Below are 14,954 nucleotides of genomic sequence, written 5' to 3' on the forward strand. Positions count from 1 at the left end.
TTCAGAGAAAAGAGGGCAAGAGAGGCTGAAGGAGAAACTTCTTGTTATCGATGCAGAGGGGCTGCTGAATTTCTGGAGGATGTCTTTAAGGGGGGTTGAAATGTCTCTCGTGGAAGAACTGACACAAAGAGAGTGGTGGCTCTGGGAGAGGATTTTACCCCCGTCTACTGATCAGTTCAGTGAGTAGTCCTTTGGAAACTATCCAAGCCCCAGCTGGCTCCCGATGGGCACCTTGGGAATCCCTGGTTCCCCTTGGCCTCTGCAGCTCTTGGGGCCATGCTGACCACTGCCGGCTCAGCCCGAGGGTCCCTCCTTGCCGTGCTAGCAATCTTTGGAGAGCTAGGAAGCCCAGACTTCTCCAAAAGGGATGGTGCTTTGGGCCAGTTCCATCTGTATCCCCTGTCTTGGTGTGAGCCTTGAAGGCGGGGAGAAGGTGAAATTACCCTGTGTGAGTCATTGCAGCAGGTGTCAATGTTCCCCACCGCAGACTGGCTTCACTTGCAGGATCCCATCTACAGGGGAAGGAGTTCAGAGCTGCAGATCTGCTCCCCTTCCAGTGTAGAGAGGCAGGAATTAAAAATGGCAAACTGTGAAAACACCTTATTTAGTAAAGCTTGTTTAAAGAGATGTGACATCTTCTATGCCAAGTCTCAGTCAAGGAGCTATGAATACTTTTTGGCTCATGGAGAATAACAGGTGCAAGCTGCCAAGCCTCTGAACAAGGCGATAAAGCCAAAATTGCTTCCAGACCAGCACCTTCAGGACATGCAGCTGGTAGAAAGGGGAGGTGCATTTTATTTGTTTAACAAACCGTGTCAGTTATCTGATTTCTTCCACTGATTCCTTGCCGCCGCCACCTTTTCAGAAAAGACTCGGCACCCAGCTTTTCCAAACACTGGTGCAAGCCCTGCCCTTCCTTGTAACTTGCTGTGACATTCACCGTGCAGATTTCAGTAGCTGCATGCTGAGAGGTGGTGCAGGGTTCAAACATCACCTACTGAAAATGCTTCATAGTTTAGTTTAAACGTCCTTACATGCCCAATCAAATAATTTTGATATTAGAGTTTTAAATAGGAGATGGTGTTATTCTGGTGTTGAAATAAGCACCAGAAATTATAAGCCTGCAGTGCACCTGCAGTGACGTTGTTTTGTAGCAAGAAGAGCCTCAGAGAAATCCCGTCTGTCCCAGTTCTGCCGCCTGCTCCCCAAACTCACATGCAAGACCCCTTTCTTCATCTGCTGTCTGCCTCTGTCACAAGTCATTGACCAGATCTCAACCTGCAGACGCCTCCTGCCCAGGCTGCTGCCCACAGCCCCTGCGTGAGCCACAGCTCAATGTTGCACCCCAGTCTGGAGCTGCCCTCCAGCTGCTGCAGCCCCATCCCTTACCTGTCCATCTGCTCCTTCCTTAGTGTTCCTGTGGGACTCGGCTGGGTGAAATTTGGGACATCCTTGGGGTAAAACTACACCCTGATGAGCAGAGCAGTGAGCACTGCAAAAAAGCATGGCGCAGAGTGAGGTTACGCTGCTGTGTCTGAACTGGGGAGCTGAGCTGATTCCACTGGCCAGGTTGAGGCATGCTCTGGGATGCCAGAGCTGCAACATGGGCTGGTCCAGCAGGGCTAGAGAGCCCATGGTGTGAGCACAGGCAGGAGTGGCAGCGGTGGGTAAAGCAGGTACCGCGGATGGGAGGGAGGAGGGAGAATCAGAAAATGGTGGTGAGGTGTCCTGGAAAACCCACTGCTGGTATTGGAGGAGAAGTGCTGAACTTTTCTCCTTCTTCTTTGCCCCTGTCCTTCCTTCCCTCGCCCCAGATTCAGCAAAGGCAGTTCAACAAGGCTTCCAACTCCACCTACTGCATATTCATGGTCAACAAGCCATACGCCATTACCTGCTCCGTGGTGGCCTTCTACATTCCCTTCTTCCTGATGGTGCTGGCCTACTACCGCATCTACGTCACGGCCAGGGAGCATGCCCGCCAGATCCGGGTGCTGCAGCGTGCGGGGGCCCCCACCGATGGCCGGCAGCACCACCCCGACCAGCACAGCACGCACCGCATGAAGACTGAGACCAAAGCTGCCAAAACCCTGTGCATCATCATGGGGTGCTTCTGCCTGTGCTGGGCCCCCTTCTTTATCACAAACATAGTGGACCCTTTCATAAACTACACGGTGCCGGGGAAGCTGTGGACAGCTTTCCTGTGGCTGGGCTACATCAATTCAGGGTTGAACCCTTTCCTCTACGCCTTCCTGAACAAGTCTTTCAGACGTGCCTTCCTCATCATCCTGTGTTGTGGTGATGAACGATACCGAAGGCCTTCCATCTTGGGGCAGACGGTTCCCTGTTCCACAACCACAATAAATGGATCAACTCATGTACTGAGGTGAGTGTTTCTCAGACGCTGCAACATGCCTGGGATCACTCGAGAGAGTACTTCTCTAGAGTTTTCATAAAGGGTTGGTTTTGCTTTGCATTTGAAATATCTGACTGATTAAATATTTAAAAGGGAGAGAGCAAGAGGAGCACCCAGAAATCCTCAGGGTGCTCAGACAGACCTGGGTTTGTAGATGACAGATACGTGTTGGCATGTGCAGTTTCTCCAGAGGTGTGTTGAGGCAAGAGCTGGGAGAATGCAGAAGTTGTGTGTATGTTTTGGGAAGTCCTGCTGTTCGGTCTGAGGGGAACAGCTGGACCCCACAGGGTCAGGAGGGCACCTTGGGGTAGGCTGCCTGCTCTATTTTTTCTCGGAAAAGCATCATGATACCCCTCCATTGCCCCTTATCATGTTCTGCTTTTGTAGGCACACCAGCTGCATCTTCTGAGCTGGTGAAAGGCAAAGGATGAACTCCCCCCATCATGCTGACCCCGCTGGGGCGCCTCAGTGGCTCTCTGAGAGGAGGGCTGCTTGCCATCTTGTTTCAGCAGCCCAGAAGATGCTGGGGTGCCTGCCTTTTACTGTAACCTGGTCAAAGCCTGCCCCTGCGCAGGGCAGCGGCACCCTGCTGTGCAGGAGCTCTGGGGGTGAGCGTGCGTCGCAGGGCCTGCAGGGCATGGGTGGTTTGGCGTCCCAGAGGGTCCACACACAGCCCACCCTTCACCGAGTACCACACAAGAGGAGAGCGTGTGGGCTGTGCGGTTCGGAGGGCTCTGTGCTATGAGACACCCTCTGCTGTTTTCTCACCACACAGAGCAGTGGGAGGCAGGCAGGGAGAACAGTCATCTCCTGTAGTATCTGCACAAACCGCAGTCTGAGTAAAACCATGGGTGTTTCTATGCAGCCGTCTAGAGGAGATGTGGTTCTTTTGGTAGAGGTATTCGTGGTGCTTCACATGCAGATATGGACTCTGTAACCACGTTTGTGTTCAGAGCTGGACCCACACGGAGACTATATCAGACACTGAGCACTTCCCAGCTGAGCCTGATCTGCTGGTTTGCCGCAGGGAGCAGCCCTTGCTGGGCACAGCTCTCCATCCCGCAGCTGGTGAGCCGTGTCTGGCTGGGGAGCTGCAGGGGTGAACGCTAGAAACGCATCCCTGCGTGGGGTGGGAGAGCTGGCTGCTGTCCCTGCTCAGCCACGGTGGCTCTGCCCTCACACAACTGTGCCCAGCCGGTGCAGGGGCCAGCCTGGTGGCCTCAGCACAAAGAAAGAGAGAGTGGTGTCTGCTCTAGCCATTAAGCACAGCAACAAAATGCTTTTTGTTAAGTACACAAGGCAGAGAGACGACAGGAAGCCTCTTAGGTGTGGGCTGGAGCTGCAGAGGGCAAGGGAGCACATCAGCCCTGAAGGCAAATTGCTTTGGTCTGTGTGGACATTTGACCTCCAGGTGTTGCAGAGCGCAATGCCGGTGACTCCCCATGTCTCCAGGTTGTCTCGCTGCTTTTGCACTAAGTTCTCTCTCTGAGACATCACCGTCCTGCCTGTGTGCTGTGGGGCAGGCAGGCTCAGGCCAGCACTGCCCTGGGGATGCTGAGCAGTGGAGACGGGCTCCCAAGCGAGCAGCCGAGGAGGCTCTGCACACCTCCAGGAGGGCTGGCCTGCTGGTGGTTGCCTTCATTCTCTGCCGAGTGTCCCTGAGGTGCTGACAACTCCCGTTTTAAGACTCTTTTTAAAGGCACCGATGACCCTATGGTAGCCAAAGCAAATGCGAAGAGTCGTTTCTCCCCCAAAGCTAGAGGTGGCCATGGCCTTGGCTGCCCTGGCCAGCTGGGGAGGCTCTGGTGGGCTGCAATAAATGGTGACTCCCACCATGGAGCTGAGACCAGGCTTTCCTCATTTCCAGCTTCTCCCTCCCACTTGTACTACATCCCACATAGAAATTAGCCATGGAAATGTGTAACAACCCTGTCGGTCTAAGTGTGACAGCCGTTGCAAAAGGCTCTGTAAGAACCAAACCTGCACAGGGCATCTTCTCCACTTCTAGCTTTTATGAGTACTTTTATGGATAAGAGTGCGTTGCCACTCTAACATGCTACATGTACAAGTCAGATCATCTCCTGCCTTGCCATATTGCCGTAGCTCTGCAGAAGGCACTTGCTTCCCACTGCTGCATCCCCTCCTCCCTCTGCATGCTGGAGGGATGCGGCTCTGCACATCAGCACTTCAGAGGGAAATTATTTTCTGTTCTCCTCAGCTTTGTAACTGATAAGAAAAGCATCATTTCTTTCCCTGGTGCAGATTACGCACTGATGATGATAGAGGTGTGGGGATTAAAGCAAAACCAACTAACTGTAGTCTTTGGATAGTTAATCTCACTCGAGGAATTTTTGTTTCTTCATTGCTTCTCTCTTAAGTGCAAAAAAGGTTGGACCAGCATGGATGGAAGAGAGATTTAGTGAGGTTCCCTCAAGATGCAACGTACGTTTCTTTACTAGCTTGGAAGTGCAAGGGGTTTGTGCCCAGCAGCTGAAATACTGAAGGCTTCCTGTATGGGCTGGCTTCACACCACCTGAACTGGAAGCTGCGTAGGGGCTGGACCTGGCTCACACACTTCTTTTCCAACCTCAGAGTTGTTTCTTCCAGACCAAGAGCTTCTGCAAATGGGGAAGTTGTGCAAGTGGGATTTTACAGCTGCTTTTTGCACCCTGGCAGGGAGAGCAATGAAGAGAAGGGCAGACCTTGCGCTGAATCTAGGGCAGACTTCCACTCCAAAAACCCGCAGGGATTTGCAACGTTGTGTCAAACTGCGGTGAGTCATTTGGCTTCAAAGGGAGTCAGGAGGGGTAGACAGTAGGTCTGGGATTTCTAACTCCTCTCCATTTCCAGTCTTGAGAAGATCTGAACTTTCCTTCAGCTCTACCTGTCCAAACCTTTCTGTCCTTGCTCACAATCGTCTCATCGGTGCACTTGCAAGAGCAAGAATATGTTTGTCACTATTAAAATTCAGGCTCTTGCTCTTGGATGTGTCGGACCTGTGAGAGTACCTTCCAGGGAGGGAAGGCTTTTCTTCTTTTTTTCTTCTGATAACTTTAGTGTCAAAATGTTCTGACATTTTCATTTTGGGATTTTTCACATTTATATTAGGAATGGGAAAAAAAGAAGAAGGAGGAGCAGAATGCAATAAAACACGACAGTGAGAAGAGGCAGACGCCCTCACCCCATGCAGACTGAGAGACTGCTTGGGAGACAGTTCTCATTCCTTCTTTTTTTTAAAATTTATTTTTCAAGTGATTTGTGAAGGCTGTGGTGCTCTGGGGGACCCAGGCAGGGAGAGGCTTTTTACAGCTCACCTGAGGCCACAGTGGCGATGGGGTGGAATGAGGGTAACCACAGCTTTCTTAATCCCCTGGCAACAAACCCACTTTTATCCTTAAATTACAACCAGAAGATGAGGAAAGGATTTCCTGGCACCCATTTTGTTCTTGAACTGTCCATCAGCTGGTGCGGGAGACACCTGTTCCTTGGGCAGAGTAAAAAGTGACGCAAAATGTGTTTTGGAGATGTTGTGAGCAGCCAGGAGATAGGGTTTGGTTAGAGCTGGAGTTAGAGCTTGGTCTATATGTGAGATTAAAATTAAATATTCAGCTTTGAAAGGAAAATTTCATTTGCCTGTTTTCTAGGTTTGCTTTCTGCAAAGTGTAGGAATTGCCAGAACCCCCTTTTTTACCCCTGGATATTCACCTATTTCAATTCTGATGTGTACCATCCACTGCAAAATCCAGGCAGGACACATGGAAATGGTGAATTGAAATCTGCAGGTGTGGCTACAATCTGAAATTCATACCCTATTCATTTTTCAATGGCTGAGATTGCAACTCACATGTCATATACAAAGGTTTGCTTCTCTGGCTGCAGCACAAATTGTGTAATTCATTATAAATATTTGCAATTCATAGTTTTAATAATGTATGGTTTGGAATATCATTCATTGAAAGGGCTTGGGAATCATTCTGAAAATGAGTGGATAGGAGAATTTACAATGAGCACTCAACTAACGTATGGTAAAAATTAGTACAATAATTAACTGCAATAGATATGGGTTTCTGGATGGCTATAGCATGTGTTCAGGAGTTCTGTGTACCATGAGACTGAAAGCAAAATGCCAAAATCATCTGAGAAGTGCTGTCTTCCCCTTTAAACATATTGCTTGCATATCTTTTGTCATGCATAGATATTTATTAAACACAAAACAAGAAGCTCATGCTTTCATGAATCATTAAACTCTTGTACTGCATGAGTGGATGGGAACCCGGGTCAGCATTGCTTGGGTTCTTGGATAAAACAAGTTCCAAAATTTTGCCACAGCGAAGATGGCTTTGGGTAAAATATATTATTTGAGCAATGATCAGAGTAGACAAACTGTGGAATGTTTGGGTCAAGGAGGTCACTTTGGTATATTCCCCACTTCCTCAGAAGTGCACTGTTTAGCACAGTGCAGTGTATTAATCTCTTCAGGGAAAGCTAGTGAGTGGTTTATTTACTCATTTTCCGTTGTAGAGAGAGGTCTTCTCAGACAGGGCTGATGCCAATTTATTTCTCCAAAGTAAAACACATCCCGATTTTTGTTTTAGAAGAGCCAAGTGCAACAAAGTAGGGGAAAAAAAAAAGCAAAAAAAAAAAAAAAAAGCATGCACCTTGGGGGCTCAAAGTCTTCATAAATACAAAATTAAATCAGCCCGTACTCATGTTAGCACTCTGAAGGTGCACCAAAGGTGGGGAGAAGCACGCAGTAAATCATGGTGCGCAACACTGCCAGCACCACTGTGGAGTCTTACTGGTCCCTGCAGGGAAGATGAGTAATTGTGCCAGTAAATCTGCAGAACGGCGGTGAGCCCCAGTGCTTCCTGGCTGCTGGTGGAGCAGGTGATGCAGCAGCTGGCTTGGGTCCTGCCCCATGGCTCGATCCCTGACATCCCTCCTGCGGAGCTGGATGCTGGGTGCCCCCCTGGCACGTGCATACTGTGAAACGCCTGCTGTGGTCTGAGGGGAGACCCATCGCGGCGCTGGCGGCGTGGGCACAGCGCAGGGAGCTCCACGGGTGCCCTGGGCACCCGCTGCCCTGCTGAGCGCAGCCAGACCCGCCTGTTGCAGGGGTTTTGATGTGTGGGGTTGGCAGAAGGATTGGGGCTTGAGGGCAAATTTGCGCCGGGGTTTAGCTTTCTGTTGCTATTGCCAGGCTGTAAAGGCGCAGGTAGGAGCTCTTCCTTTCTCCTTGCCTTTTCGTGGCCAGGAGCAGAGGAGCCTTTGGGCTAGAGGCCACTATGTACAGGCAGGGTGGATGGGTGGAAGGCATTGCATGACTTTGTGCAGCTTTAAAGCAATGAGTAAGCTAAAGAGACTTTACCCCTCTGTTTACAAGGTAGCTTTTCACAAAGACGAGCAGCCATCCTGAAACCTCCCTGGGTTTGCAAGGCTGCCAGCTCAGAGCCCCATGTCCCCATGCTCCTGGGTTCTCCCCAACACCCCAATGCGGAGCACCCCCCTGCCTGAGCGGCATCCTGGGTGCCACCTGCAGCAAACACATATCAGGATGCCCAGATGCCCGCTGCTGTGGAAGCAAAGCAATCTGCGCCTTTTTAAAGATGATTTTGAATGGCCATGGCTTTTCAACAGATTTAATTCCACAAGGTCGTTAACTCCATCAGTGCTCAGTCACCTCCTCACAGGACAAATCCTAGCGGGCCAGATGTCCCTGTGCCACCATGCACCATCCCCTTCTGTGGAGTTACCTTCAGGGCAACGGGCACATTTGGTGGCTGTGGCATTACAAATCCTCTGGTTGTTCCTGAGCACCCAGGCTCAGAAATGGCTTCACGAGCTGGGTTAAAGAGTGCTGTGGTTTTCCTGTGCATCCAGGCAGTGAGTATGGGCTGAATGATGCAGCAGGTTCAGTGCCCGGCGTGGGTCATTTCACTTACGTTCACAGGGCATGGATGGAGCAGCAATCCTGTCTTGCCTGCGATGGTGGGATTTCATGGGCTGCAGTTGCAGCTTGACTCAGAAAACAGAGAGATGAGTTAGTCAGAGCTGCTGTCTTGTGGTACTGGCAGGTCTCGTTCAAGGATCTGGGTTTACAAGTAAAATACCTCCCCCTGTTCTGCCTCCTTCTGTTCCTCTTATCTCTCATCCTTCCTTAGGCACTAAGACAGCAGAGACCGCAGAGCTTCCTGAGGCAGAATAACACACTTGCTGCCGGGGGTCAGAAAGCCCCAGCAGCTCCCACCGCTCCGCAGAAGCAGCCTGGGCTGGCACCAGCAGTGGGGCTTTCCCAGTCCAGCCCAGTCCAGCCTCCAGCCCGACTAGCGCAGCCTCCCTGTCCTCTGCTCCGTGCCTCTTCTCCAGCTCGCCCGAGGCAGAGCCATCCCTTGGTGTCTGGCAAGCTGAAAGCTCTCACAACATGGGTGCTCTGTCGGCAAAGGTGCATTTAGCCTCAGAAGAGGGGGACACGCGCCTTCGTTATCGCACTTTCCCGTGGGACAGCGTGGTGGCTGCTGGCACGGACAGAAGTGTTATGGAGGAAGGAGGGACCGTGGCACAGTGCGAGGGGACAGGTCGGGCACAGGACAATATCTCAGCCCTCCCTGCTGAAGTCTCTAAAAATCCTTTCGGTAGCAGAAGAGGGATCTGAGCCTTGGTCTGCTGCTGCTATGTGATGCTAAATATTTGTGTCCTCTTGTGTTTTTCTCTCATGCACATGCACACATTCATGGAAATGACTAATTATGAAACCTAGAGGGAAGTTACTTCTGGACAGGAGATGCTTACAGGTGGTGTGATCAGGGAGGTGTTACACCCTGCTCTGTTTGGGATGTCGGGAAGAGTGCAGTGCGCAAGGGCTGCAGCGAGAACCTGCTATTCAGCTCCAACCAGCCAGGCTGGGTGAGGAAGGGCTTCAGTACTGCTTTATAAAAAAAAACAACAACAAAAGAAAGAAAATGAGATATTTCAGTACATGCCCAACTTCTCTTGGACAAACTCGCAAAAGGCGCTGTTCTTCAGGTGGCCCAGAAGTGAAAGATTAAGGTTTGGGTTCAAACTCCGGGTGTCCTGACTGCCCTCAGCTCCGAAGCTCGCTATTTGCATTCCTCATCCACTTTGCCAGGCTGCCTGGAGGCTCCACCAAATTATCAAATTTACTGAAGGGTAAAAATCCATTATTTATTGGTTCTTCCAGAGTTTCTGAAAGTCGGTTGGTTTTGCTCTTAAGGAGAAATAGGCAAGCAGTAGGTAGCACCTGGGTGCACGAAACTCACGGACAGACCTTGCAAGGGAACAAAAGATATCAATACAAACGTGCTATTTTAACTTGGTTTGACCAAATTTGAAATTGATGTGGAAGTGAATCTTCATTGTGACTTAGTTTTTAAACACAAAGGATGCACGCCTTTGATTTATTTTATTATTATTATTATTATTGTTATTTTAGCACTAACTACAACATGAATACCCTTCTAAAATTTTTTTTCCCCTTTACACAAACTTGACAGATTTTTCTCTAGATGTTTTGTGATCTTTTTCTTATCACTAACATATCATCTGGAAAAGAATTCCGTTCTGTAAAGAATTCTACTGTCCAAAGCTATACAGTTATTTAGAACAAAATCAGGACGTTAGAGTTAAAATTTCTGACTGGCAGCAACTGCCTGGGAATTTCAGTGATCCTGCAGGATGGATCAGAGCTTGACATGTCTTCTTCATCTCCTTCATCTTCTTCACGGCAAGTTTGTTAGCCCCAAGAGGGATCATTCAGACTTGGTCTGCCCTTTCCTTCCTTGCCTCATTGCTTCCTGTTTCACACTGGATTTCCATAGGTCATTTTGGAGGCACAATGTAAGCAGTGGGTTTTTTTGGTTTTGTTTTTTTTTTTTTGCTGTGGTTGTGAGACTTGGAGCAATTACAGGCTGCTAAGCTTTAGGATGTGTGTTGTAATTTCCCCAGCAGTTGCCTTATTAATGGGACCAATAGGCAGGAACGTCACCCCTTTGTGAGTGTGCTGATAAAGCACATCCCCACTAAGCTCTTTTTAGGAAGTTTCTGAGCAAAAGCTTGAGAAACACAACAAATGATGACATCCCCTGACATCTCCATCCCCTGCAAATTTTGCTTTTTTTTAATGTAATGACTCTTTTTCACAGGATTTTAGTGAAAAACCCCTGTTGAGAGACACAAATAATTTTTGTTTTCAGAGAAGCTGCTGAAATACTGTTAGGGTGCAGCTAATATCTTTGTAGCTGTTTGGGCTGGGATTTTGATTTTTGTCCTTGATGTCAGGGAATTATTTTGCTTCATCTTAGCAAATAGATGCAAATGTTGTGTTTGCATGCAAACCATCGTGCTCCTGTGATTAAATTACTCTGATTAGCGGGCCTGTGGGCAGCCACCCTCAGCTGATGGTACCCTGCAGGTGCATTACCGCATCCTCAGCAGTGGCTGGAGGACCTGAAGGGACGTCCTCATCTCTGCCTGGAACGGCTCTGTCCTTAGGGACCCTCCTGTGCTTGGAAAGAGGCACAAGATAAGCTAATGAAATTTTTCATTTAATAGTCATAAATCTTGGTAGACTTGACTTTAATTGCAGCAGTGTAAATTTTCATCAGCTGCACGTGCCTGAACGAGCAATGGTGACATCCTCAACTGCTGTCAGGCAGCCCTTTGCATCAGTCTTGCACGCTTTCCCCATCACGAGCCTGCAAGCAGAGCACATGGCATGGCCAGAAGCATAGCCCACGTGTTGTAGCTTATGATGTGTCCAAACCTCAGCGCAGCACCTGAGGGACCATCAGCTCTCAGACTCTCATGGAGAGGAAGGCAAAATGGCAGTTTATTGAAAGACACAGGCACTTATATACTAGTAACAGAGCCAGCCCCTTCGTGGGCGGTTTTCTACTTAGTTCCTATGTTTCCATCACAACATGTGATCTTCCACATCGCCACATCCCTATGCTACTACACCCACGCCGCATGAGCGCTGCTGGGAGGGTATCGAGCTGGTGGCTCCATGGGTCACCCTGGAGGCTGTTCTTTGCGCCTTGTACAGAGCCACAGCAAGGAGAGAAACCCATGAGAGCTCTTCATCCCAAGGCATGAAATATTTTATCAACCAAAACATTTTAAACCAGTGACTTCAGAGGTGGCAAAGACTATTTCCTTCATTTTGGCACAGCCCCAGGGCTGATCCCTTTGGGCAGCGCAGACAGAGATTGCTCAAGATGTGGTTTTTACTCCAATAGTTTCTGTTCAAGTATCAGTTCCCCATGCCGGCAGGAGCATCCCTGCATGGCTCTGTACTACAGCCCGAGCACGGCTGGCTCGTTTTGTCTGGCAAAATGGAGGCTAGGAGGAGATCTGATTGCTGCCTGTAGATACATGAGGCGGGTAAAGACTGTGAAGGGAGAGCATTATTTAAGCTAAGGAGTAATGCTGTCACAAGAACAAATGGGTATAAAGCAGCCAGGAATAAATTTAAGCATGGAATTAGACAAAAGTTTCCAGGCATCATGGCAGTGACAGTTTGAAACAACCTCTTAGTAAGACTGGTGGGGAAAAAACCCATCTAATCTTTAACAAGCTGTAGCTTGATGAATTTACAAAATTAATCTCATTATATGGTATGACTGTGACAGCAGGGAACTGCCTCAGGACCACACAAAGCCCCACTTCTGCCTTAATTCTGACCCCTGTGGAAACCAGAAGTAGATCTGAACCACTTTAAGTCTTGTTGCTACCTGACCACACTGCCTATGTAAAGTGCAGCTTTCTCCCTCATCCTGCTCATTTTGCATCCACCAGGGAATATTGAGAGAAACAGAAGTTGTGCCAGTTTCCCAAAGGACCTCATGGTCTGGGTTCCCGTGCTTCCCACCTCACTGTTCCCCTCTGGGCTGTGGCCGCAGTGCAGCATTACCCACTGGCTGGGAAATGGGCTTTTCAGACGGTATCCCTATGGATCAGCAGTTTGTTATCCAGAAGTCTCATTCCCAGGATCCAGGTTTGGCACAGAATTGCACCCACAGATAAATACAAAGGAAGGACAACAGGAAGGAAGGACATGGTTCTTATGTGATAGTGTTCAGACTGTTTGATCTAGAAATATAAATATAAAAAAATCTGAAAAGACAGAGTAATGTCTGTACCACTGGTAAACATGAGGTTATGAAAAGCAGCTCGCAATTCTCCAAACTAATTTTATTTTATGAGGTTGCAATTTGCAAGGTGTGACATGTTTGACATGGTACCTATATCAGCATGGCACGTACTAACTAGATCACCCCCATAGTTTGTAAATCGTAATAAAATTACCATCTTCTAGTGGATGGTTAGGACTCTTAAGGAATAGGTCTTGGCCATAAGCTGTTTACTTTTAATTTCCTCTCTAGAGAAAAACAAATAATTGCTAATAACATACGCAGATAGCACAAGATTAGAAGACTAATAGCAGTAAGAGTGAGCAGCACAGGGCTGCCCTGCACTGTGAATTATTTGGTTAACTGAGCACAAGCAAAATGTTTCCACAGAGTTATAGAACCATGGTCCTTTATAGCTGTGCCTCTTGGCGTGCTTGAGCACAGACCGCAGGCTAATCTAATAAACAGCCAGTGTGAAAGAGGCTTCGACGCTGAACAGCAGCTCCCACTTGATCCTGAGCCTGAAGGGTGGCAGGAGCCGGTGCTGCCCGTGTACCCAGCCGCGGCAGGGCTGGCAGTGGGGTGCTGCGCTCTGGAAGGGGGCTGGGAAAAATGGCATGTAGTTGAGGGTCCCAAAGAGAGGCAGTAGCAAAGCAGTCCTGGCACAGGATCTGTTTATCATGTACTAGAGAAGGTAGAGAGACAGTGTCCATCTGTGGTACAGACGTCGAACGCACAGATGTGTAGCAAGGGAGAGACCTGGAAGTTTAAAGTGCACGAGCTTGCGTTAGACACACGGTGTTCATTTTTAAAAGTGAAAATTGTAAGCCATCACAAGTAGTTATCACGAGCAGCTTTCCACCACTAGGTATTTGAGATTTAAGACTGGCTGGCTTTGTAATAACCTCTCTAGTTCGAGAACGGATACTGACACAAGAGTGAGTTCAGGGAAGACCTGCAGCCTGTGTCATCCAGGACATACTGGGTGATGACAAGAGCCTCTGCTGGTCGACTGACCTGGTCTCCAGGATGAAGGTGCCCTCAGCCCCTTGGCTTTCAATCCATTGCTTTGTTGTACTAGCACTTGAGGGCACCCAGCCAGGGGCACGTTCACCGTTTTGCCGAGTGCCACACACTTTCCGAGGGGAAAGCAGCCAGAACCGCCAGCAGCCGTGCCTAGGATGAGCGAGGGGCAGGCGGTGGCAGGTGGGGAGCAGAGGGACACTGCGTGGCACTGAGCTGGCAGGCTGGACCAAGGTCTAAGCCCATCACCTCTCAGCAGCGTGTGGCCCCGTAAGTAACCAGAGTGTTCTGTTACAGATTGGTGTGGGGCGATGAGTGCAAGAAAGGAGAAAACAGCTTCCACCTCTGTGCCTGAAATATTAGCAGAGGGAGCACGAGTGTATTGGTTTGCATTCGATTCAGCACAAGGGCTCTCAGTGACCTTGAAATAACCTCCATTACTTCGCTTATCATGTTTCTTTTGTGCCTTTGCTCTTATTTCCCAGTTTCTTCTTCAGAGTGGGTGTGTGATAGCATGTACAGTACATACAGACATCTCATCTCATTCTGCCATTTAAAGCTAGACTGGACAAAGTAGTTAAAAATAGTACAGAGGACAATCATGTCCCAGGGAAAAGGCTCAGACTGGGGAATTAGAGAAGAGCACTTACTAGGACTTCTCCTTTGCTAATGTTGTTAATCTTAGTCAAGAGATAATTTGGTTTCACTTACATTTCATTAGCTGCAAACCTGAAAAGGTATTCTATAAAAATACAGGAGATCATTAGACTCAATAATAACTAAAAAAAGAGTTTTGTCATTTCTTGGAGGAGCTTTCCTGTATTTTTTAATGAAGCTTTGCCAATATTTACAATCAAACTTATGTTTCAACTTCCTTGGCATGATTTTACAACTTGGCATCAGTCTTCTTCACAGTAACAGCCTTCTAGTGTAGCATTCACAAATAGTGTGACTGGGAGTTGTGAAGGATCATGAGCAGGGTACAGAGAGCTATAAATACCAGGAGGTACATGATAGCTCAAGCAGGAGATACGGCTGAGTCAGGAAGAGCAGGGTGAGATTGCACAGTTTGCTATGAAGGATGCAAGAGCAGAGAAGCCCTTAGGTCTGGGAGTTTAGCCATTCCACAACAGCAGAAGTTATCACCGTACATAAAAATAGAGTTGCACAAATGGCAAAGGGCTTGGCTGTGTGTTGTTCTATGCAGCATTAAACCACCTACAAACTAAAAGATGGAACATCATCATCTGCACAACTGTCTTGTCCTTCCTTTCCCCTCTCCCTCATCTGAAGAAAGATGTGTGCATTTCTGTATCTCCTGACTTCTACAAGGAGGTGACTGCACAGGGCACATGTGGCAGCTGGTGGCA

At 48.6% G+C, this 14,954-nt stretch overlaps 1 protein-coding gene across 2 annotated transcripts in view; it reads left to right on the forward strand.

Moving 5' to 3' along the window:
* HTR4 (5-hydroxytryptamine receptor 4) overlaps positions 1 to 14,954 on the forward strand; it is a 154,820-nt gene that overhangs the window by 83,076 nt on the left and 56,790 nt on the right. For both annotated transcript variants that reach the window (XR_005105663.1, XM_037396787.1), the window contains exon 7: positions 1,815 to 2,383. Coding sequence is in view for 1 of the 2 variants with exons in the window: in XM_037396787.1 (XP_037252684.1) it covers positions 1,815 to 2,383 (569 nt within the window). In the remaining variant the exon portion in view is untranslated. The remainder of the gene's footprint in view (positions 1 to 1,814; positions 2,384 to 14,954) is intronic.

The sequence above is a fragment of the Falco rusticolus genome, chromosome 8, assembly GCF_015220075.1.
Source record: "Falco rusticolus isolate bFalRus1 chromosome 8, bFalRus1.pri, whole genome shotgun sequence".
Lineage (NCBI taxonomy): Eukaryota > Metazoa > Chordata > Aves > Falconiformes > Falconidae > Falco > Falco rusticolus.